This window comes from Antennarius striatus, chromosome 9, assembly GCF_040054535.1.
Source record: "Antennarius striatus isolate MH-2024 chromosome 9, ASM4005453v1, whole genome shotgun sequence".
NCBI classification, from domain to species: Eukaryota; Metazoa; Chordata; class Actinopteri; order Lophiiformes; family Antennariidae; genus Antennarius; species Antennarius striatus.
In genome coordinates this window covers 22,931,801-22,956,059 of record NC_090784.1, presented here as the reverse complement: position 1 = coordinate 22,956,059, position 24,259 = coordinate 22,931,801, and the positions used below count along the sequence as shown (strand labels likewise).

The window sequence follows — 24,259 nt, the reverse complement described above, 5'->3', positions numbered from 1 at the left end:
TGAAACAGCCTAATCCCATCCTCTGGTCTTTGGTGAATATTTATCAGCCGGCTCAGTCTTTACTCAGGTTGGCGGGGTTTGCTGTCTGGCGGGCAAACGGCCATCTTGATATTTATGCATCCCACCGGCCAATGGCAGCAGCCATTAAAATGCAAAATGGGTTTTGTTGTAATTCTGTTTTTGCACCAGTGTCCAAACTGGAACACATCTGTCAGGCGGCGAGAGGCGCCAACATGCTTCTCTGCTTAAAAGCTTTTATTTTCTGTTGTTTTGTGACTAATTTATTAAGACAAAAATGCTGTTTGGAAACCGTTATCATCTCAGCTGGTCAGTCTTATTCTAACAATTTTAATTTTCTCACCTCGTGAAACATCGAACATCCTCAAAGTCATAAATGTGATATTGAAACACTTTTCAATCATTTTTATTCCTTATTTATTGTTTTTTCATTTCTATATCAGAAATATCTGGAATACAATCAACATAAAAGTAAATTTCCACACTCAAAAACTCTGATTCCACGGCAAGTGCTTTCTACTCATCGGACAAAATCAATCTGAACGGCTTCGACAAACACAAAAAAACTTTCTCCACTCAACACAAATCGAATGAGTCCGTCGCTGAAGCTCCGGTTTGAGCGGTGCTGAGATTTTTCAAGCTGCCGACGACAGATTTATGCGGTGGTTTTTTACCCCCTCATCTCTCTATCTTCACGACGGCGTGTTAAAGAAGAGCAGCGGTCACGAGGGAGAAGACGGAGAAAACAAACAAACCCAGACGCCGCGGCGATTCCTGGAAAGATGAGCTTGAGACGCTTCGTCTGCTGGAGAACCGACATCAAGAGTTCCACTCGTGAGTTTCTGAGATGTCCTGCAGACTACAAGAGGAATTTCAGTGAAAATCAGGTGTTAAATCGTGTAATTTATCGTCATGATGACTGAACAGAAGTCGGCCAATCACAGGAAGATGGAGAAGTCGATGCAGCTCACGATGCAACAAAGTTTGTTAGCGAACGCAGTGTTCCTGAGCAGAACGTCTTGCAATCGCTCGCAAACAAAGAAAAACTTCCTTTATTCTCGTATCCGTTTTAGAATGAATGCTTATATTTGATTTGGTAAAGTTTTTTATGCTGGACGCCCTTTCCTGCCGTAATCCTCTGAATTTACCCGGTCTTGGAACCGGCCTATAGTTGACTGGCTGCAGATTAAACCCGGGGCAGCATGGACTCCGTCACCGCCTAGACCCCCACCCAGTCGAGAACTGAAAGAAAACAACGTTAGAAGTGTCGGAGAAAGTCCGTCAAAGGACAGCGATTGAGTCTAAATATTTAAAAACGGTAAATTTGGCTAAAACTTGCCGAGTCGTTTGTGCAACTAATAAAAAAGGAGAAATCTATGATAATAATGTGAAAAACAAAAAAAAGTACGGATTCACTCTTAAATGTGCAGTAGTTTCAACTCCCGTAGTTTTTTTTGGGAATATACGAACTCCTTACAGACGAGGCCTTTAGGTGCGGTTTTATCACCAGGGGGACGTCCGAGCAGAAGGTTGAAGAGTCGTTGTTCAAGCCGAGGAAGAGGAGGGAAAGGAGGAGGACGTGACGAACACAAATCCCAGACGGAGGCGAGCGTTTTCTCACAAGCCAACCACAGTGTGTTTTATTGGGTGCTTCAGTAATACAAGTGCACAACAAACCACTCTGCCATTGCAGAGGTGGCGGGTAGCCAGTAAATATACAAGTCCTGCCTCTTTCACAGGCAGACCTATACTTTTGCGGTCTGCCTCAAAAGCCTTTGAAAAAATACATACAGTACAAACAAAATAAGAAGAAGTTAAAAAGCAATGAAGGATCCATTGACGCAAACCTTCCTGTTCCATGCAGATAACATATGGATGACAAACACGGAAAAAAAACAACAAAAAAAAGAAAAGACAAAAAATAAAAACAAAAAACACAAAAAATATTTAAAAACAAAAACAAGGAAATAAAGTAAAGGCATATTTTCTGCATGTTTGTTCCAGGTGCCACTATGAAAATGAGAATACATACAGTATAGCTGGAGGACACTGCGTATGATAATTATAATATTCTGTGTTGTTTTTTTTTTTTCTCCAATACAATACTTCCAATATTCAGATATTGGAAAATAAAAATTCCAACCTACTCTTTGTATAAAAAAGAAGCTTTCAAGTCAACAAGGAACAAAAAGGACATTTTTTTTTTCATTGCTTTTTTTTTTTTTTTTTTTTTAATCTTTTAACACAGAAAAGGTCGATAAAATGTTAAAGTGGAGGAAGGACGAGGAGCAGGAGGAGGACAGGTATACTGTTGCACTTGGTGAATGTGCTTTGACAGACTATGGGTGAGAGCGAGAGGTAGAGAGAGGTACAGTTAAGGGGTGAGGAAGGTGGAGGTGGCGGGGGGATGGGGGGGCGTCCTGGCGGGGGCGGGGCCTCTAGGTGGCGTATCTCTTCGTCCATTGCTTGGCTATTCTGTCATGCTCTGTTTTGTTGGTCAGGTACTGTGTGGCGATGCTCCCCACCAGAGGGTCGGCTGAAACAGACAGGAAGTAGCGTCGTCAGGTGTGTTAGCATCAAGTAGCGGCCGTCGCTAATGGCTACCCGTGCGTCATTCCGCCATCGTGAGCAGTTTTGTCTTTCTTTTTAAAAAAGAAAAAAAAATTTTTTGTGTCTAGGCTCGCTAACCAAGCTAAGCTAACGCTACAGCTCAGCCGAGGCTAACCGATATGCTAATATGCTAAGCGCGGTGCCTCTCCAGATGCTTCTGGGTGGAGGTGGATGGAAAGAAAATAGCTTCCAGCTGAGTTTCAGGAAAGAAGCTTTGCTTTATTTTGTGTTTTTTGTGTTTTTTTGGGGGGGGGGGTCGTGGAAACATCCACTTAAAAGAGTGGAATCACAGGTGAAAGGAAAATGAGTAGAGCACAGAGATGCTAACGTTAGCTCAGGTCCTCTGAGCGGCTACGATGGAAACGTTCTTCTTTATTATTTATAGCTGCAGCTGGGGGGTGGGGGGGCAAACATCTGTCAGCGTTCAGCCTGTGGAAACAATGCTCCGCTGACTGAATACATTTTACTGTTGTGGAAACTATTTTTACGGCGCGGGCCACTTGATATTCAGCCTGGGGCTAAAGGCCGACGCCGCCGTCTCACCTGGGTTGCAGTCTGTGAGCAGGGAGCAGATGGACAGCAGCACCTTGGAGATGGTGAGGGCGGGGCTCCAGTTGTCCTTCAGGATGTCCAGGCAGATCACGCCCTGACTGTTGATGTTGCAGTGATAGATCCTCGTGCGGAACGTCACCTGCAGACACGACCGTCAGATCCCTTTGTTTCAACTGATGAATAGAATAACGCATCGTCTGCGTAACAGTGAACATTAATCTTATGTTTTCTTGTAATATTTCCCAATCATCAGATCTTTAAGCTAAGCTATTAGCATAGCTTAGCTTAAAGATTAGAAACAGATGATCACTGATCACACGTAAGACGGAAAATAAATTCTCGCTTTTGTTTTGAAAGTCTTCGTGCTTAGATAATCGAAGCTAAACTTTCCCTAAATGTGAAACTTCAAGACGGGACATTTTACTCTTTTAAGTTGAAATGACCTGAGCTTTGATTGGTCGAGAACGCGGGCTGTGATGTCATCAACCAGCGTTAAACAACAACAAACAACAACAGCCTGTTTGATTGTGTCACAATGCAGCCGTTGTGTCACCAACGAAGATTCACCCCGGGTTCAACGAAGCAACCAGACCAGATGACTTCGCATTTCGTAACACACACAATAAACAACTGTTTGTGTGTGTGTGTGTGTGTCTAACTGTTTACAGTAACGTGAGCAGACAAACAACCCACAGGTTGTTGATTTATCGATTACTTATTGGACAGTATTGGCAGACAACATGGTTAAATACAGTTCCATACAGTAACCGACCAGTTCTGTAGATTTATCCTTGGAATGGAACTCACATCCTTTCAGTATCAGTTTTATCAATAACTTACAGACAAGAGCTGAGATCAACAGAGACTCTGACTGATTCTAGGAACCTTATAATGTATAAAACCAAATGCTTGATGGTTTATAACGTAACAAAATCACATGTTTGATGGTTTATAGTGTAATAGAATCACATGTTTGATGGTTTAGAGGGGAATCATCCCATCTGACCGTAGGAACCCTTCCTGAAGCGTCAGTGGATCGGATCGGCCACCAGGGGGCAGCACAGCGTCAGTCAGGTTTATTTCCGCACTGGAAACCAGACTCCAGCACCACAGAGTAAATGGAATGAAATGTCCATGTGGGAACGCATCCGACGGAGCTTCACTCATCCTACAAATAACCACCGACGTGAAACCGACGTGAACCCGACATCTGTTTAAAGCAGCGGTGCAATTTCTGGTGTCAAGTGTCAGGACCAATCAGCAAACATCTGGCCTTCCTGACCCCGACCTTCCAGAGGAAGGAAACCCCTAACGAGCCTCAGCAACCCTCCCACTGTCACATGGGGGGAGGACACTATAAATAACCCCCACCCCCCCCATGCAGACACACCTGGTGAACTTGTCGGCTCTCGTTTCTTTCATGGGTTTTAAAAGAAAATCAGGTTCTCCCTGAAGTCTGAATGTGTTCAACAACTGAAGCAAAGCCCCTGTGAGCATGTGTGTGTGTGTGTGTGTGTGTGTGTGGGGGGGGGGGGTTGGCTTCAGATCACAGCATGTTGGAGAGGAGGTGGGGGGCAGAAACACTTGAGCCCCTCTGGCAACAGGGAGCCGGGCTGAAGCCTGTGGGTCTGTTTGAGTCGGCCGTCAAACACGGAGCTGGTGGCGACGACGCACAAAGGACGGGAGAGAGAGGGCGAGCGAACACCGGACAACCAGGGGAGAGAGAGAGAGAACGGGAACCGACGAGAATCCTTAAAGCGACGGACGGGTTGGATTCACCATCGTTCACGGAACAAAAAGAGTCGGAACGCCAAAAGGAGAAGAGAAGAAGTCGAGTCAAAAGTCACATGTCAACAAGTCTTCACGTCTCTAGAGACACATCAGCTGATGTGATCCAGATCCAAGCTCCAGCTCCCTGGAGGAATCTTTGTTTCACATGGACAAAGTCTAGAATATTCCTGCTTTAGATCCCATCACTGATGTTCTGAGGCGCTGGTCTACAAAGGTTTTTGCTCCACGGACCGGTTTACCGTCAGGCGACCGTCCTTGAAGGTGTGGGGGATAAATCTAATAAAATAAAATGATACGGCCAGCATTAAACTGTTTTATTCTAACTATAATAATAAAGGTGAATCCAGTTTGTATCAACTTTATTAGCAGCGTCCTCGTAACGTCACACCAACGTTTGTTTCTTGTTGGCTCTGCTAGCTTGGGAGTTTCAGTTTAGCGGTAATGTATTCTGTGTTAGTGGCCGGAGCGGCCCCTTTAAGAAGGTAGTCATGTGACCGAGGCAAGCATCTCCACAAGCGTCAAGAGTGACTCAGGCAGCCTGACCCACGGATTGGTACCGACTGACCTACGGACCGGTACCAATCCAAGAACCAGGGTAGGGGACCACTGTTCTAAGGGATTGTGGGCAGACCACCAGAGGTCTACTATGCGTCGCCTGGGAGGGATACTATTCAGAGAGTTGGATATTTTCCAGACTGGGTCAGTCAGTCAGACCAAATCCTGGTCATTTTTTTCTAACCGTCCAAATTTTGCTTCATAAACTTCCAAACTTCCCCAAACTTGAACAAACAAATGAGCAAAAACCTCCCCCAGGTCTAAACAGAGTTCTTAGGAGCAGCATTAGTTCAGACCTGAGCTAGACCGGGATTCTACACCTGTCTTCAGCCCTCAAGAATGGGCGTGGCTCCACCTGATTGGTCAAGAGGGGAACGCACCAAGCAGCTTTCAATCTCTAATCAGGAGCCAGCCAATCAATCTTACATCAATCATGATCAATCAATCAGATGGGTGGTGGGAGTCATCAGAGTTATGAGCTTCATTTTCGGGAAAAGCAATTGGGTCTTTCTAGTTTTACAAATTTTAACTAATACCCGAGTCGTGTTCACAAAACTGCGATGTTCATCTAATCAGCATCAAACAGGAAACGCGACAAGAGGCTCAGAATTTTTTCTCTAGAGCGGAACATCGCTAACGTTGGATAAATTATTCAGAATAAATCCTGATGTTCTGTTTTTGTTGGTAGTAAGAGTCAACGTGGCCGAAGCAGGAAGTGTCTACGAAGAAGGAATGTAATTATCCAATTCCAGGAATATTTTCCAGACTTTTCCACAAATGTTCAGACCATATGCATAGGGTATTTTAACAGTTCTGCTGGGGGCGGCTGACCTTGGGAGGTTTGAATGGGTAGTCTGGTGTGAAGGCGATGTCCAGGAAGAAGACGCCTCCCTCGTAGACGGAGCCGGGGGGTCCCAGGATGGTCGACCTCCACTCGTAGATGTTGTCTCCTTTGGGGCCGGCGCTGGGGGAGGCGAAACAAAAGACATGTAAATATGTTAATCAGGGCGACGCGGCGAAAGGAAGATCTCAGGCGTAAATGTTTCTGACAAGTTAATGACGGCGATTGGAAGGAATCGTGAAGCCGTGAGGGTTTGAGAGTTTGAGTTCAAGGCTGTTTTAGCGGGATTGAGATTATCTTTCAGCCTTTTTGATTACCTGCTGTTGGGCCTCGAGTTTCAGACATAAAACCACCTCTAGAGACTTTACGCTCAGACTCGCACTGACTCCAAGGTAACCGCGCTTTGAAGTCTACCTGATTCATCGTCAGTTTGACTTGAAATGAGGCAATAATTCAAAAAATAAATAGAATATGTTGAAACAGACTAGAAACTGAGACGATAAACTCAAGAGAAACCTGTTTTCTGAGGTAATAAATCAAAGGGAGAAGTGTGTCTTGAAGCCTTTGTGTATGGAACCGGTGGGGCTGCCCCCTGGTGGCCACTAGAAGTCATCGCGTCCACAACGAGCGCTTCATCCGACGCCGGAGGAGGCTGGAGGCCACATCTGTGGTATAGGCCCAGTAATTAAATCCATTTCCATATTAAGGCCCCACCCCCTACTGTTATTCTTGGTAAGACCCTGTACTGGCATACAGCCAGCGAGGGAGGGGGAGAAGGACTGGAACAATGTCCAGATCACAAAGCCTGGCATAATAACAATCCCTCCGATTGCATTTAAGCACCGGGACGGCGTTTAACGCCGACCCCGAGCTGACGGTTGTGTGTCTGGACGGACGACACCTGGAGACGTTGTGTTACCGCTAACCAGATGTAAAACAATGATGGCAGGTCTGCGCGACACCCACAGACAGCTAACGGCTAATAGTAGCATCTGGCGCTAAAGCACGTCCTTGAAAACAGATTCCACAGTCTTTGCAAACAGAAATGAGACATTTCCTTCCTCCCTCACTGTCAAAACATGCAAATTTACACTAATCTAGCTAGCCGAGGTTTCACTCAGCCACCCCCCTCCTTCTGAGTCTTCTTTAATTAGCTTATAATCATTTTGTCTCTAGAGAATTGCTTTAAAACATTCTGGGAGCAGAATTTAAAAAATGTTGACTTTCAGGCACAAAGAAAACTGAGCTGAAAGACGGTTGGTGGATGAAACACGATCGTTTGTTGATACGATCTTCTGCTGAAGTCAATATTTCAGGGCTGGAATCAGATGATTTACAATAAAATACCTCATTAAAACTACCACGAATTGCAGAAATACAAATTTTGGAGGCATGTGAACGACTGATGCCCAAATCTGCACCTGAAAAACACGACTATTTAACATCCTGACAATCATTAACTGTAATTAGAACGTGCAAATTTGTGGACAACTGGGAGAAAAAAAATATGAAAATGATTTGACTGACGGGAAAATGTAGAAATAAGGAGGAACAAATGAACCAATGAGCAAATGAACGTTACAAATGAACCAATGAGCTGACCAATGAGGCCCCGACGGAACAAGTATGACTTCTTCGTGGGTTCCTGAGGAGACTTCGACCAAGTCCTCCAGGAAACAAAAGGTTGCATCTCTCGTGGAAATGGTTGTAAAACGAGTTTCTGATGTTAACCGCCGGTTGGCGTCGGCCGTAGATAAAACGGTTGCTGTGTTCATGCATTTAATAAACCTGCTAATCCTTGGATCAAACCAGACTGATGGTGAAGACAGCAGGGCAGGAGGGCAACAGTTAGTTGGCAGGAAATGAAGAGACAGGGCAAAAGAGTGTCAGAGGAGCTTCTCAGGACCATGAAAGGTTGTGTCTTTTATCTCCCAGCTGCTGTAGAAGCAGTTTGATCGCCTTTCAGAGGCTTTCTAATCCATCTGAACGGCAGTGGCTCCCTTCCATAACGATAAATCCAACAAGGAACGTCTTCTGAGACTATTTATCCGTCTTTATAGTGTTGAGAACACTTGCTGACGTGGTTTTTAGTGGTCTACTCTCGTTCCCATGATGCCTTATGTTGAGTCTCTCAATCAGACGGCAGGTTTACTCTATTACTCTGATCAATTAGATTTGCAGACAGGTCAATCTCTTCATTCTGTTTCAAGAGTATTGTCCATTTCAAGCACACAACCTTCTTTACTCGTGACATCAAACGATCATCGATCACAAGTCCTACCTAGTAAGTAATTGGTGTAATGCAAAGATTTTGAAGAAGTTGCCTCTTTTAAAAATTCTAATGTTACACATACCAAAAGGATAAAACTTCCATTAGCGCTGCTCTATTCAGAAGCATTCCTGACAAGGTGGAGAAGGAAACGGGCAGGTATTCCGTCTCCAGTGAAAGCAGAAGCTCTCATCCTTTCAGGCTGATGAGTCCGTGGCGGAGATAATAACTCTGACGTGATGGAAAGATGAAACCGAGAGGATGTGACACAGGTCCTCGCTCACAACCCAGAATGCTGTAAGGGATCTGACAACCACACAACGGCCGCGGTGTAAAGGCTAAGTCAATAGCTGAACGTGCATACCACCACTGGCGGTTGCTTGGAGACCCCCTCCCTCCCCCCCACCGGTTCAGGCGTTCCCATGGTGCTTTGTTGCATCTGGTTGAAGGCCAGCTCTTTCAGGACGTGACAGTCTCTTCATTCGGACGTCGGCTTTGGGAGAGGCCAGCGGCGTCGGCCAAACCGAATCTCCGTGTCGGTCGACGTTTGCAAGAAATCAGTTGACCAGATGTTTATTAGTACCCCCCCAATGAGGACATGTTTTCACCTGCGTTCATTTTTGGCAGGATTACAACACAGAGGATTTTTTTTTCATGGATCTGAGGAAAAAAGGGCAGGCTTTCCTGGTCTCGGGTCGATGACATTCGTCACTTCTTTGTATTTTTTTAAAGCATTTTCATCAGTTAAACAAAAATTACTTGATGGATTTCCGTTAAATTTGATGAATCTGTGCCTTTTTTGTTTTGCTTTCTGTAACTTTTAATAAATAACCTACTTGGGTTAATAATCCCAATTTGGATACGAGTTTAATCCGACCTGAAAGGGCTCTGAGGAGGTCGCCACTCGGTCGTCTGTCGTCCGGAAAGCTGAACGGCGTCTGCAGCTCATGATACATCAGCACCAGCGAGGGAATGCCGTTAAATATGCCTGTTTTATTTTTATGCTCGTGATGAGTCTCGATGGATATATTTTAATGGAATAGCTGAAGATAGACTACAACAAAACAACATAAAACAAACCGCCGTCACAAACCCATACAAATTCAAAATCAATAATATTTTGACAAGGGATTACATCATGATAACAATCAATATTCTCTTAAACCTCTATTAACGTCAGTAGATCCGTGACTCCCTGACCCGATTTAAAGACCGCGTCGACACGAAGCTCGCTAGACATCCTTTAAAAAACGCCGATGCCGCGGGACACGCCCACTTCTCTTGCCTCACCATCCACGGCTGCTCATTGGTGCGTTAATAACCCAATCGATCCCGTTCCCGTCGGACGAAGCCTCTTCTGTTTGCGGCAGACGGATCCGCTCGGCATGAAAATATGACGTTAACCGGTGCAACGGGGCTGCTGTCGGCCTCTGTTGTGGTCCGGTGCAATAATAACCTCTTTGTAAGTAATCCTACATCTGCAGAGCACCGTCAGCCAAACGCCTCGTTTCATTCAGTGAGTATTTGGGTCATTTATTTCAAGGGTCTGGGAAACATTAGGGTGCGGGTGTCCGTGAGAATCTTGCCACTGCCCTGTCCTATGAGATTACACTCATGTACGAACCCCGCTCTGACAGATGGGCCGCTTCCTCCGCAACAGAGAACCAAAATAGTTTGCAGCTTCGCACTGCTCTCTTCATGCGAGTTTGTGTCTTTTGTGCTCGTTTTCATTCCTATTCTGCTCTAAAACGTCGGCGCGATTCGGTCCCCGAGTGGCGTTTGCGGGCGACGGTGAAATGACATCTCACGCCGAGCTCGTTGGAGCGACTCGCCTCAACAAAGAGCCGTCAGAGGACGGGAGGCTAAAAGAGATTGGACACGTAAAAAAAACCAGAGAATGCACACGAGTGGGAGGATTAAAAGACAGAATATAAAGGAACACTTCACTACAAACCGACTTTATCGGCTCTACCTCTCCGTCTCGGCTCGTGAAAATGATCCACGCCGTGGTCTATAATCGCAGACTGGAGCGGTAATGATTTCCACATATATTGAATGACCTTTCCTTCTCACGACGCAGCGTAGCGTACGAGCCCCGGGTTTAATCATCCACATTTATTCATAGACTGAGCAAAGGGAAGGTGCCAATGCCAGGAGATAACCTTTATCTTACAGCACAAGAGCTGAGATAATCTCGGGGAAAATCTCTAACCTTCCTTTTTCACCCAGAACCAATCCCCCAACCGCTCCCCTGACATCAAAGCTCAGGTGAAGCTGATGAGGGAGATGTGGTCATGAGATAAGTAGAAGTCACTCAAAAAGGTAAATCCAAGATACAAGGTCGATTCTGACGAGGCCGACAGCGAGGGGAGATAAAGATATCCTCCCCGTGATGAGATTGTAATCACCATAGATTAGACATCAAAGTTGATCTCGTCTCAAGATGGTGATACCCCAGAGCAGACTCCACCGACAGACGAAAATAAACCCAGGCTCTTACATCAGAGACAAATCCACAGGCAGCTATTAAATAATGCAAGAGTCAAAATCACAGTTGCAGGGAACCTGAAATAACCTGAGCCATCAAAGAGGATACCGAGATTAGACTGCACCGACGGAAAATCCACCGCTGAGTCCCCCTCAATCCAGGAGGGGGACGCGCCTCTGAACCGGACCCAACATTTTCAGCATGATTTTAGCTCGTGAGGCTAACGTCTCCATTGCATGCTACTACAAATGGCGCAAATATGACTAGAGATGCGCTGAGCAGACGGCCAGACATCAAAGCCGAAGACGTATCACAAAAAGAGAAACCGCGTTTACGTTTACAGTAATTCCTTGCGTATTCGCGCTTCAAGATGCAAAGCTTCACCTCATCGCGGATTTTTAGTAGGTAGTCACGCAATACCCTACTCGCATGCTATTGGCTGACAGCATCAGGAAGTGCGCTGCGTTCTGAGACTCACGGAAAGGAAATACTTTTCTTTAATACAAAAGTACTTTAAACACAGTGTGGGAAAAGGTAATACAGATACGAGCTAAAATCATTAATATCAGTATGGGGAGGGTTCATAAACGTTTAAAATACTGTAAATAATAATAGTTTGTCGTTACACAGTAATCCCTCGTTTTTTGCGGTTAACGCGTTCCAGGACCACCCGCAAAAACGGAAATTCCGCAATATAGTGAAAAACTATTTGTTTTATTATTTGCGGTAACTTCAATGTTTATGAACCCTCCCCATACTGATATTAAAACACCTTATATATGTATTACCTTTTCCTGCACTTTTCACGGGTGGTGCTCGAACGCTATAACCGCGAGTAACGAGAGATTACTGTATTCCTCTGTAACGCAACGTCATCAAAAATGCGGCAAAACCTCCATCCTAAACGTGTCCCCCGGAGTAGCCAATCGCCTAGCAACGCTGTTTACATTAGCATTAGCAGGTAAATAGCGTTCCAGGTCACGACCCGCACCGAGAGGCTGATAAATAAAAGCGGGAAACGTAACGCGGTAATTGAATGTGAATCTGAACGTTTCGGAGCAGGAGAAAATAAAGCCATTATCTGCATTATTTCAGTTCCAGCCCGGCGCAGCCCCCCCACCCCCCACGGGGGTGGGTTTTTTTCCTTTTCTTTTTCCTAATGGCACCGTCATTCAGTTAAGATCTTCTTTCTATCAGAGCGGCTGCTATCAGAAGAGGAACTTTAATGAAGCAATCTTCTTTCCCCCAGACCGTGAAAGAGCCCCAAGACCAATTACTGCGCTGCTCAACTGCCGAAGTGACAACTCCTTCTTCTGTTCTCGTGTGTTTATTGTCTCAAATGACATGGTTTGCTTTTTAATCAAGCCTTTTATTGTTCATCTGCACAATGAATACCGCAAATTACTGCCCCGGACGGTTTATCCCGCGACAAGAGGAAGCGGGTAGTCGGTGTACGTGTAGGCGACGGCGTGCTTTTCCAAGTCGAAGCGGGAACAAATTTTATTCCCGAAGGAGCGCGACCCCTCTGAATCAATCCGTTACGGCGGTCGCTATCGAACCCAAAGAAAGCACACGAGGAAAGAACGGTTAGAAGAAGTTGGCTTTTTTCTCGGGAAGCTCGTACTCGAGGGGTTAAAAGTCGCGCTGTAAATACAGAAAAGCATCTGTTTATTATCCAATTTAATTCTATTCTTTTCCCGTTTCTGCATCCAACTAGGATACACCCAGAATCTGATGAGTGCAAATGTTTGCCTCCAGCTTCAAATGAATAATGCAGAGCGTATATATATATATCATTACCATAATATACAGGCTGCGTAACGCGAGAAACGACATCATGAGTCACGAATACGCGGCGGCGCATTCGGGGTGAAGTATGACTCGGCGACAAACAAGTCAAATAAAAACGCAGAAGTTTCATTCATGAGACGCTCGATCTTAACTCAACACAACCGCTGACAGCTGATGTGTGTGTGTGTGTGTGTGTGTGTGTTGTCAGAGGGTAATTATAAACATTTGCTTGGCTAGAATAAAACAAGTCGGAGGTTTTGCTGACGTGCAAATCGGTTCGCCGGCTGGGGAGGGGGGGGGGTAGGGGAAAACTGCCTGAAAAACAGATTCGCCTCCAAGACAAAAAGTGCAGGTTTGCAATTTCTAAGAACCAAATTAGCAGAAAGAGAAGCGTGTTAATATTTTTAATTTCACAGCCTCGCGCCGGAAGCCTTATCCGATCATAATTATAGACGGGCCTCTTCAAGCCCGCACAAAAGCACTCTGGGTAGTCGTTTGGCCCCCGTGGCTGCGGGAACGGACTTATTACTGAAAGGTCAGTGATCAGGACGAGGCCTTTGCTGCTCCGCCGCTCTATTCCCCCCGACGCCGTATTAGCCCCGCGGGATTATGGGTAGAGAAATATGTCCGGATTGTGAAGCTGCAGGTTAAGCGAATCAGATTGGAGAGAAAAGGGCTTTCCCTCTGGGGTGTTACTGGCTGGTTATTATTCATTTCATCATTTACAGCGTTAACATTTCAGTAAAGACACCTTAAATCTGCCTGGGGGGGGGGGGCAGTAATGGAATCTTAGAGGAATGTTTACCCCAGAGTTATTGGATTTGTTTCCCCTGTTTTCTTTGTGTCGGCCTCGGATTACCGTTCAGTCGATCTCCTCGACCTGAAACCGGGGGTGTAACGACCCCCCCCCCCAACCTATTAATAACGCTGTGGGCAAATGTTTGCACCGCACCGCCGCTCCAATGAGGACATTGGATTCTCAATGACACGCGTGAATCAAGGCGGGTCATGTTCGCTGTCAAACTGGCGGCGCGGCGAGGGGAACAAAATGGCGAAATGATGACACCAGGATGGTTCTAGCCAACGTTTGATAGGTTCTTTTTAACCCCGCCCCCTCGGAAAATCGTTTTTGGATGCTCCATCAATTCGTCACCGATCTGACCTCATTTATAGGACAGAACAAAAAAGAGGAGAAAATGAGACAAACAGCATGAAAATATACGTTTACCATCCAAAGCTGCAAAGGATCCTGGGTAGAAAGACATAAACTGAGATTGTAGTTCTCAACAATCTAATCCTGCGTTCATTTAAATCGAAATTAATCTGATTTTGTTCTGTTTAATTAGATGTAGAACATTTATAGAACGTCGGATATCCTTCACTGACCCAAAACACATTGATCCAGCACGTTTGTCTTCATCTTTTGCCCCTTTTGATGCCATCATCATCATCATCATCTCATCTTTTTAATTCATCGGTTTGATGGAAGCGGCGGGACGCGGTAAGGAAATGGATCTGATATGAGGAGATTTACAAAAAAAGTGGGATTTGAACTCACAACCTTTGGATCCAAAGGCCATTATATTAATCATTAGAACATTAGCTATGAAAAAAACCCAAACTCAAGCCGGATTCGAACCAGCGACCACAAGTTTAGTCACTATTAAAAAGCTGACTTTCAAACCCATAACCTGAGTTCACGTCGGTTTAAATTCCTTCTATGTTTCCAGTAGGTACAATATTTTCCGCGCTGTAAGGCGCACCTAGAAGCCTTCAATGTTCTCAAAAAGCGACAGTGTGCCTTATAATCCAGTGTGCCTTATAATCCAGTGTGCCTTATAATCCAGTGTGCCTTATAATCCAGTGCGCTTTATAATCCAGTGCGCCTTATAGTGCGAAAAATACTGTACTTTTTGTGTTTGTTTTTTAAGGGTTCAGTTTAAAATACAAAGAAATAAATAAAATCGGTGTTTCATCCAGACCTCATTAGTCTCTTTGTTTTTATGCAAATGTTTGTTCTGAAACACAAACGTCTCCAAAGGATCGATTCCGTTTGATCGGCAGAGCGACCCTGAAGGTAACGCCTTCATCAAACTTAAGACTACGTTAAAACCAACCGGCGCCAGACACACACACACGCACGCGCGCGCACACACACACACACACACACACAGACGGGTGTTTAGAACTCATCAATATTCATAACGGCAGTGATTATGGACGGAGACATCGCTCAGATCGGATTCATCCAAGGTAAAAAAAGAACAATAATCCAGTGGACGTGTTCAACCAACACCCACAAGCTGTTCCTGCAACCCCCCCCACCACCACCTCCGGTCTGCATTCCTCCACCCCCTCATGAATATTGATAACCCCCCCTCCATCTGGGCTTCATGGTAATGTTGTGAAAAATGATGCTGGGTGTGTCGATCGAGCCCCCCGCCCCCTCCACCCCCCACCCCCAAAGTAATACACACATGTTCTGAAGACGATGTCGTCAGCTGGGGGGGGGGGCGGCAATAAAGAGACGGTCGTTTGTCAGCGACGGGTTCATAAAAGAAGAGGCGAGTGTGTGACCAGCGACCAGCTGTGTGTTTTATGTTTAACCCCGCCGCCTGCCTCCCATGATGGCGTCCACGTCATCGGGGCGCCGTTACATCCCAACGGGAACATTCCGAGTTTCCGTGGCGTCGCCTGACGCTCCAATTAAAAGGACAGATAAAGAAACCCCTCCCCTTGGATGGTAATCGTCCAATCATGACACAGGAGCTGGAGAAAGAACAACGATGAGGATGTCGATATCTCACTAATTTTTTTAAAAAAACGATCCGATCCTCCTTTCAGACCAACTTTCTCGGCTCCCAGTTCATCCAGTTAAAGGTTTCCTCCACTTCCTGTAATGATGGCGATGATAGAAGAGGGGAAAACTGGTCCTCCAAATGCATCCTGGGTAATATTGGAGCCGCCTCGGGGACGATCTATTGTCACCGCCATCTCTCCTGAGGAGGATTATTCCGCCGCCGCTTGATAAACTAGATCCCGACAACGCCCCGGCTGCGTCGGCGCCACCTCCCGGCGTTGGTATGGATTCCTACTGGGGTCGCTGGGAGCTGCTGGGTCGGCATCGCCACCGTTTGAAGCGCTTTCTGCTACGCGAGCGACAAACGGGGTGTTTCAGACGTGGGAATGTTTTCCGACGGGCTTCCGACACCTCGAGTTGGACCAAAACGGACGCAAACACTTTCACAATAAAAGCCATTTAAACAAACGTTTACTGGTTCCAGTTCCTCCAGGAGACACGAGACTCTTTTCTGGGTTTGTTACACGAAAGCTTTCATAAAGTACGCGTTCATTTTTAGGACGTATTTTATGACGTTTTATTGGCCGACAATAAATGGAGGAAATAATTTGCGGATTTATTAACAATGAAAGGTATTGTTAGCTGCAGCTTTCAGGTCGGGTAATCACGGTAATGTTTTTCCCCCAGAGAATTAACCACAAAATAAAGCAGTAAAAGCAGAACGCGACGAGACCCGGAGGGAAACGTGGAGTAGAACCGTTTGGGTTTAAAACTAAATAAGTAGTTTTGGGCTGAATAAATCAGTCTTGTCTTGAGGGGGGGGGGCGTGTCCAGAAAAGGCTGAATTATTCACCTTAAATCAAACGGGTTGATTTTAATCATTTAAATTTAAACATACTTTGGGTTGTCAAACCCATTTTCACTGAGGGCCACATCAGCATCAAAGGTCCAGAAGTTACTAACAAATGTAACTAAATGTAACTCAATATAACGTAAAATAAATGTAACTACTGTTTAATGTTGAATAACTGAATATATTACTTATTCAAGTTACAAACATTCCAGTTAAACAGAAGTAAAATGTGTGTTTCTCTGTTCTAACATAAATCCTTTTAATTTGTCAGGTTATTGAACTCCATCAATTGAGGATCAAACTAGATTAACTTCATTTCTGTTCGACTGGCAGGCAGAAAAACGCCACTCCTTCCAAATCTTGCCTCATTTGCCACCGCGGAGGTAAAAGCGAGCGCCAACTGTACGATATATTTGAAGTGGATGACAGTGAGAATAATTGCCGTGTCAAATCCTCTTGGGTTCCAACACGATCCGATTCGTTTGATGCGTGACAACCGCCAAGGTGACGAGCGGGCTGTCGCCATGCCGATAGAGATGAATTCAAATGTTAGCTCCTGCCCCCGCCCAAGTCGTGACACGGTGTTAAAGCTACGACGGTTTACACAGCACATACACGCTGATATAAAAGCAACAGAATCGTTAATATTTGACGCTTCGCTTTCGCGGAATCCCAGGAAACGATAAAGAGTGCGACGCGTCAAAAAGAACGTCTGGGCTGTCTGGCCGTCGGCTGTTCTGCTCACATGACATCCTTTGGATTCCTTTGTTTTTTTAAGGGGGTGGGGGGTAAAGTCTTAGGGGGGCTGTTGTGTTTTCATTGCGACCGACCGTCTGTACGATCACATGAGCCGGGGAGGCAGCAGGACGTATTCTTACAACCCAACAACTGGATTCAAAAAGCAGCTAGCTAGTAGCAGTTAGCGGCTAAAGTTAGCTGCTAACTGTTAGTTAGAGGCTATCGTAAAGTAGAATGAAATCGACTTAAAATTGGGGAGATGGGGGGTGATGCTCAACCTCAAAACAGGGAAGGAAAGCGACTGTCAAACATGTAAGATATCTCCCTATATGCAGATGATGCTGTTGTATTCATCATGTTTCTTTTGGAAGCAGAAACACCAACTAGCTAGAAAAGCAGCGTGATTACGTGTTGTTCTCTCCAGGAGGGGTAGCTAAGGGTCTTTTTTTTTTTAACTTGAATCAACACTATAAAGACAGCTCTCAAGTCCGCGGAGGCGTGATGGACTCTTTTTGGACTTGGAATCGTACAAATTTTCATGGCAATCTCGCTTCAATTTTGTTTCTTTTGCCCAAGAAAAACGACAAACATTTTTCCAATCAGGAGCGACAAAGAAATAACAGCAGCTCCTTAAATGTTTGAAAAATAACTCGATTATAGACCAGACTTTCCGATGGAACGTCCTGCTGACGTTTCTCCGTTTCATCACAGGTTAAAACGTTTCCACCGCTTCAGTCGACACTCAAGGGAGCGTTTCGCAGACAAACACAGCAGGTTTTCCTCCGAATACCCAAAGTAGGGGCTGGATGGAGAGGTGGGGGTAGTGGTGGTTGGGGGGGTGTAGGTGAGACGAAGGAGACTGCAGATTCTAACTGCATGGCGACGATGGCGGAGAGTTCATCCAGAACATGATGGAGTAGCGAGGGGGGGAGGGGGCTACAGAGGAGATGACCATACATCAACCGCCGCACCCCCCCAGCGCCGCGTTGGTTGAACGTACCGGGGTGAATCTGTTTAACACAACTATCTGTCTGCCTGCTGGAGGGGGCTGGCGGTCTGTGACTCCATTTGTAGCGGGGGTAGGGGGGATGAAATAACCTTTCAGGCTAACCTGGCCGCGCTGCATACAAATGACGACACCGCGTGGCGCCCGTTCATCCGGAATCGGACATCTGACGTGACTGAACCCCGGTGACATTGTTAGCAGGGTGTGGGGTGGGGGTGGGGGGTTATCTATTTGGGGGTGCATCACAAACAACACATTAGATTTCGGGATCATTTTAATAGTACAGAAAGGGAACACGCGGACAAAGAAAAGGATTATCTTGAAGAAGCTTAATTGTTTCCCGGGCAACTAGTTCCCCCCGCTAAGACGGTGACTGTGAAATTTCCGCTAGCGATTATTTTACTTTCAAATGACTTACTCGTGTCCTCCAGCTAAATCCTTCATGTGAGCCAACCTAGTTTTTTTTTTTTTTTTGGGAGGGGGGGGGGGGTTGTAATAGATTAGAGTCCTCCAGGAAAACAACATCTCCTTCAGCCGTCGGTACAAATAACAAAAACGGGGCTGTGAGCCGGAATGAAAAGGTTAGCTCAATGTTTATCGCTAATGATGGCGGGGTTCTGATGAGACCCAGCAGGGGTGATTAATTCATGCAATAAACAAGCCCATCCAGGGTGTAGTTATTCCAAATGGCCAGATGAGTCATACGAAGACATTTTCCTTAATCATTTTAAGCAGGTGCTCCTGAAACCCAAACGCTCGGACAGCGTCAGCATCCCCTCCACCCCGCGTCTCCGTTTCCCTTTGTCGGGTTCTCATCAGAGCGCCGACTCGCAGACTAATTATCGCGCAGCGACAAACTGTCATCATCAGTGTCACTTTGTGTCGTTTTGAGTTAATAAACGCCTGGCGTCGAGCTGCGTCCGAAACGGCGTGGGCCCGTTCGTCACGTCGAGAGAGACGGATGCGCATGTGGTCCGCCGCGGCTCGCCACCGCATCGCCTCCTCAAAAGGGGGCTGAAAGCCGCCGCAGTAGCACACAATAACCATTGTCTGTGGTAAATCCCCAGCAGAGCGAGGGGAGGGGGGTGTGTGTGTGGTGGTGTTGGAGTGGGGGTGGGGGGGGGGGCTACACAAGAAACGAGCTTTAAATTCACACCGTTGCTCGGTTTCCACCATTTCAGCGTCACGGTAACGGCGTGATCTGAGAGGTAACAACACCTGAGACTAGCATCTCAAATCAAACCCCCCCCCCCCCACACACACACACACAACCAGCATTGTGGGAAAAGACATCAAAGCCAGAGCATCCCCCGCCTTCATCACGGCGTCATCATCCTCACACGTGAATCTTTTAGCGGCTTCTTACCTGCAGTTTGGAGGCGGGTCTAGTGTGATTTCTGCCAGCTCTTTCTGAATCCTGCAAGACAAAGATGTGGGTGTTAGCATCAGGGAGGACAGGGGGGGGGCAAAAGTCCAGCACAAATCATGTGAATAATGTGAACGAGCTAAAGTTGGGTAAAGACCTGAGATACAGGTGGTCAGACGCAATCCCGTTGCCATAGTAACAATGAGATGAAAATCTGCAGGGGTTGAATTAAACACTTCTGACCCGTTACGTTTAACGCCTGTGAAGTTTGGTTAGGCGACACCTCCTGGGGGAAACAACAGCCTTCTTTCCTGCGACTTCAGACCCCCAGGGGCACCGGGGGGGGCGGGGGGGGCGTGTGGTTTAACAAACACCCCCCGTTTGAACGTCTCACCTCTTGGCACTCGTTGAAAGTTTAGCAGCGGTTTTACTGGAGATCTTGGTCTCCTTCTTTTTGGGCTGTGCTTGCTCGCGCTCCTGCTCCGGCGGTACCGACTCCCGCTGCTCGATATCCGAGCTCCCCCCACTGGTGCTGGGGCTGTCGTCCGGTCTCTGCACCTCACTGGACATCGTTTGGCCTGGGCGACAAAAAAAAATAAAAAAAATAGAACGTTAGGCGAGAAACGTGAGCGTTGTCTCCATCTCCAAGGAAGAAGGGAGGGTGGCGACGGCGCAATAAAGATGATGGACCGCCAAACTGGTCGGCGGTGCCATCTCAGCAAAACGGGGCAGATTTGGAGGAAGGTCTAATTTAATCATTGCAGAAGCGGATGGCGGTTAGACAGACGGGGGAGAAGGACGTTTGTGAAGCCTGATCTGGGGGGGGGTGGGGGGGTAAAGGTGTGGAGGAGGAGGAGGAGGAGGAGGAGGGGGTATTTATTACAGGATAATAGTTTGTGAGTCCATTTAATGCCCCCGTCAAATATTTTGATTTGTAGTAACATCAATGATCCTGATCAATAACAGACTGATCAAACATGATCGGGACAGATGAGGATGACCCCCCCCTTACCCCCCCCCCACCCCTACATCATCATCATCATTATTATCCAATCAAAACACTCCACCATCAATCAAAACAGACATGCAGGAACTAATGAGTCAATCAAAACGATGGAATGGACCTCTTTCTACCCCGGGAGGGGGGGCGTTTTGTGGTCACTAAAACAGCCGTTATAGATGCCCGGGGGGGGGGGGTCGATGCGGAGGCTAAAAAACACCGTTTGTTACCGGTACCCACCGTTAGTGAGGATGAAATCACAATGGGGTCGTTTTTGTTTGTTTGTTTTTTTTTTGGGGGGGGGGGGGTAAGGAAGAAAAAAAAAAAGGGGGGGGGGTTAGCTAAAAGCAAGCCGAACAAATAAACATTAGCTTACGTTACAGAGCCGGGGGGAGGAGGAGGAGGCGGAAAGTCGGGTGCGTTGGATTACCGCTCCGGGGGGGGGGGGGGTGATGAAGGAAAAACCGGGGAGGGGGGGGGTTAAGCGGCGCAGGCCTCGATGTTTTCAACTCAAATACGCATCGAGGAAGGCGGCTCCGGCCGATGGAGGACGGGGAGCCGCGGCGGGGGGGGGCAGCGGCGGTGGTGGCGGATAACCGCGCGGATCCTCGCCGTTGGAGGAGCGTCCACACCGGGGAGAGCAGTGACCCCGCTTCGGCACAAAGGGAGGCTCGTCCCACACGTCCACCCCCCCCCCCCCCCTCTCCTCCCTCCTCCTTCCCTCCTCCCTCTTTACTCGCTGGAAAAACCGACACTTTTTTTTTTTTTTTCCCGGGACATTCGCTCGCTTCCCCCCCCCGCGGATCCCCGCTCCCCCCCCCCGCGGGTCTCACCTGGCGGCTGGCCGTCGATGCTGCAAATTCCGCGTCGTAATCCCGAGAAAAGTGTCTCCTCACGCGGCCGCCGCTCGCTCCCGTGTCCGCGCTCTTTAACTGGAGGCAGCAGCAGCAGCAGCGCGCGCACGAACTGAGGCAGCCCCGGACCGCCTCCGCGCGCGCGCTCCCGCCACGCTCGTGCGCGCGCGCTGCATCGGTGGTGGGAAGGAGACGGAGAAGCCCGCGCGCGAGGCCACAGGCTGCTGCTTTAATGAAATGCTGGGACGCGCGAGCTGCGGTGACGTCACGTTAAATGAACGTCTTTATCAGGTTTTTTTCCCGCCTATGAGCGGGGGTGTGGACAGAAATACCCCCCATCTTTTGCCCCCCACCCCATATATGTTTAGGTATATTAGCATAATTTTACACAACTGGAAAGAACCGCCAATCCAACATGGCGGACAGGCTAATTGTTAGCTCCTTTTAGCTCAATTCAGGGGCTTTCAGAAGACGGGGGGCAAAAAAAAGGCCAATCTGGATGAAATTATGTCAAACTTTAAGGTCTATGGAGAATCTTGTCTCTCTTGATTTGTCGTAATCAAGATTATTGAAGTCAAGTTTTGGGTATTGGAAGTCATGGTGCTAAAAGGTTTGGCGTCTTTCAGGTAGAAGTTGGTTTAGAGTTGAAATAGAGCCAGAAAATTATATAAAATAGATTTCATGCGTGTGCCGCAGACTATTATTGGACATTAATTCCTCAGCTTCGGTAAAAATTGGTAAAAATTCTGAATCCTTGGGCGTGGACCGTTAGCGTGTCGTCCTTTTCCATGTCAGTCTATCTTCTTCCTCCTCCTCTCCAACACCAGCTGCCCTCATGTCTTCCTCACTACGTCATCCACCTTGTCTTTGGTCTTCATCTTGTCCTCCTTCCTGGTAGCTCCATCCTCATCATCCTCATCACCAACATCCTCACCGTCTCTCCTCTGGACGCGTCCAAACCATCAGAGTCTCTCTGACTTTACCTCCAGAACATCTCACCTTGTTCCTCTGAGGAACTCATTTCTGATTGATCCAACCTGGATCAATCAGAGTAAGGAGTAAAAATTTTGAATCCTTTTTTGTACAAAAGGATTTATTAACTGGACCCATCGCTAGCACGTTTAGAAGCAACTAACCTTGTAGAGAATAGCATTGTCTATGTGGCCAGTTTGACTCGGGGAGTTCCTTACCTCAAAAATGAAGGGAAACAATGCTCTTGTCGAGTTATTTTCTTTACGTAGTGTTGCTTGATGCTACCTAGCATGCTAACACATTGTCGCGAGAGTGTGTTCAGTTGGGTTGACTCCAGCGATGACGTCGGTGTCGTTCGCATGTTATTTTGTCGTAGTAAAACATCGTTTCAATCATCAGCCAATCACAATCAGGTATTACCTGGACTACGTGAGCGTGTTCACAAGTAGAAATGTGTTCTCTGTGGGGGGGGGTCCGGTTCTGATGCACATAGACTAAGTCAGGCCCGGGGCTGTTTGATTACTCTGCTCAAGGTTTGGAGCTGACACTCTCCATTAATCCCTGAGTTCACAGCCTGAGCTGAAGGGAATAACCCACAATGCTTAGCGATGTGAAGGGACAGCATTATTCTGCATCGTAATAAAAGATCAGACAAGAGGAAAATTTCCTGGAAAGTAAACACATGTCATTAACCTCATAACAGCACGTGGGCGCGTTAAAAGTTGGCCTATTTCCTCCGGCTGTGGTGTTTCGGTACAAACAGGAAGTCAACAACAAAAACTTTGAAATAAACACGGTTTAAAAAACAACCCAGGATGCACCTCTGTTCACATAACCTGATCCTGACTCTACAAACTGTTTCTCCGCGTCACTTTCGCGCCAAATTTGATGGATGGTTGAAAGACGATAATCGTTTCACTCACTAGTTAAAAGATTCATCATATGATGCTCAGATTAGCCTGAGCACGCATAACACTGATGGATTCTGGGGGATGTACAGCGGAAGGAATAGTCATAATATATTTAGATATGAATGATGGTGCAGGTTGCATAAATGAGCGGGTCGGTTCTTGTTCTAAATGTAAACAGAGTTCTAAATGTGGCCCCAGGCTGAACATGAAGCTTTCATGGATTCGTCCTACAAATTCAACCAAAAATGTTTTTCTATAAGCAGCGAGAGGAAAAGGATAAACTAAAAAAATTAAAATTAAATGAAAAAATTAAGAGTTCTCAGGATGTCGATGGAGTCAAAACAGAGTTAAGATTACAAGTGCTGGAAAAAACAGCTTATAATGAGTAAAGATATTTTTATCAAACTTGACCAAATTTGAGATTGGTTTGAAAATGTGTTTTGTTTTTAATGAAGGCATGAGCTGAAGAAAAAAATGTAAATAAATCATATCACGAGACCAAATTTGAGAACGACACTGAGATGTTTTTATGGGATTCTGCTGTAATTAATCTCGTAACTTCACGGCAAGCATAAAACTAAACTGTAAAAGCGACGCAGAGTTACGTCTCCTTCCACATTTATCTGCAATTTTTTTAAATGGCGATTTGTGTTATTTCACGGTGCTCCATCTATTCATGCTTTCCATCGATAACTGCAGCGTTTACACACAACAATCTGGCCTGTTTCGGTGCAGCCAACGGGCCCCGGGGCCCCACGCTGGGCGGAGCGATATTATTGACCGTCTGCAGGCCGGAGCGCCGCACGTCCACAAACCGAGTAACAGTTGTGTGATTCTGTAACTG

General features: G+C 46.5%; 1 protein-coding gene across 1 annotated transcript; it reads right to left on the bottom strand.

Moving 5' to 3' along the window:
- Positions 1–490: 490 nt before the first annotated feature.
- ube2e2 (ubiquitin-conjugating enzyme E2E 2) lies at positions 491–21,670 on the bottom strand. The gene is made up of 6 exons (XM_068324228.1): positions 21,512–21,670; positions 20,073–20,256; positions 19,679–19,729; positions 6,358–6,490; positions 3,172–3,319; positions 491–2,554 (listed from the first exon to the last, which is right to left on the bottom strand). The coding sequence occupies exons 2-6, from the start codon at positions 20,246–20,248 to the stop codon at positions 2,457–2,459; spliced, it is 606 nt and encodes a 201-aa protein (XP_068180329.1). The 5' UTR covers positions 20,249–20,256; positions 21,512–21,670; the 3' UTR covers positions 491–2,456.
- Positions 21,671–24,259: the final 2,589 nt, after the last annotated feature.

Bases quoted from the DNA above. Each gene is read 5' to 3' on its own strand.
- ube2e2 (XM_068324228.1), bottom strand. From the start codon at position 20,248: ATGTCCAGTGAGGTGCAGAGACCGGACGACAGCCCCAGCACCAGTGGG. The intron at 19,730-20,072 runs GTGAGACGTTCA...TTTGTCTTGCAG, and splicing joins CTTTCAACGAGTGCCAAGAG to GATTCAGAAAGAGCTGGCAG. The intron at 6,491-19,678 runs GTAAGAAGCCGC...CGCCTCCCCCAG, and splicing joins GACCCGCCTCCAAACTGCAG to CGCCGGCCCCAAAGGAGACA.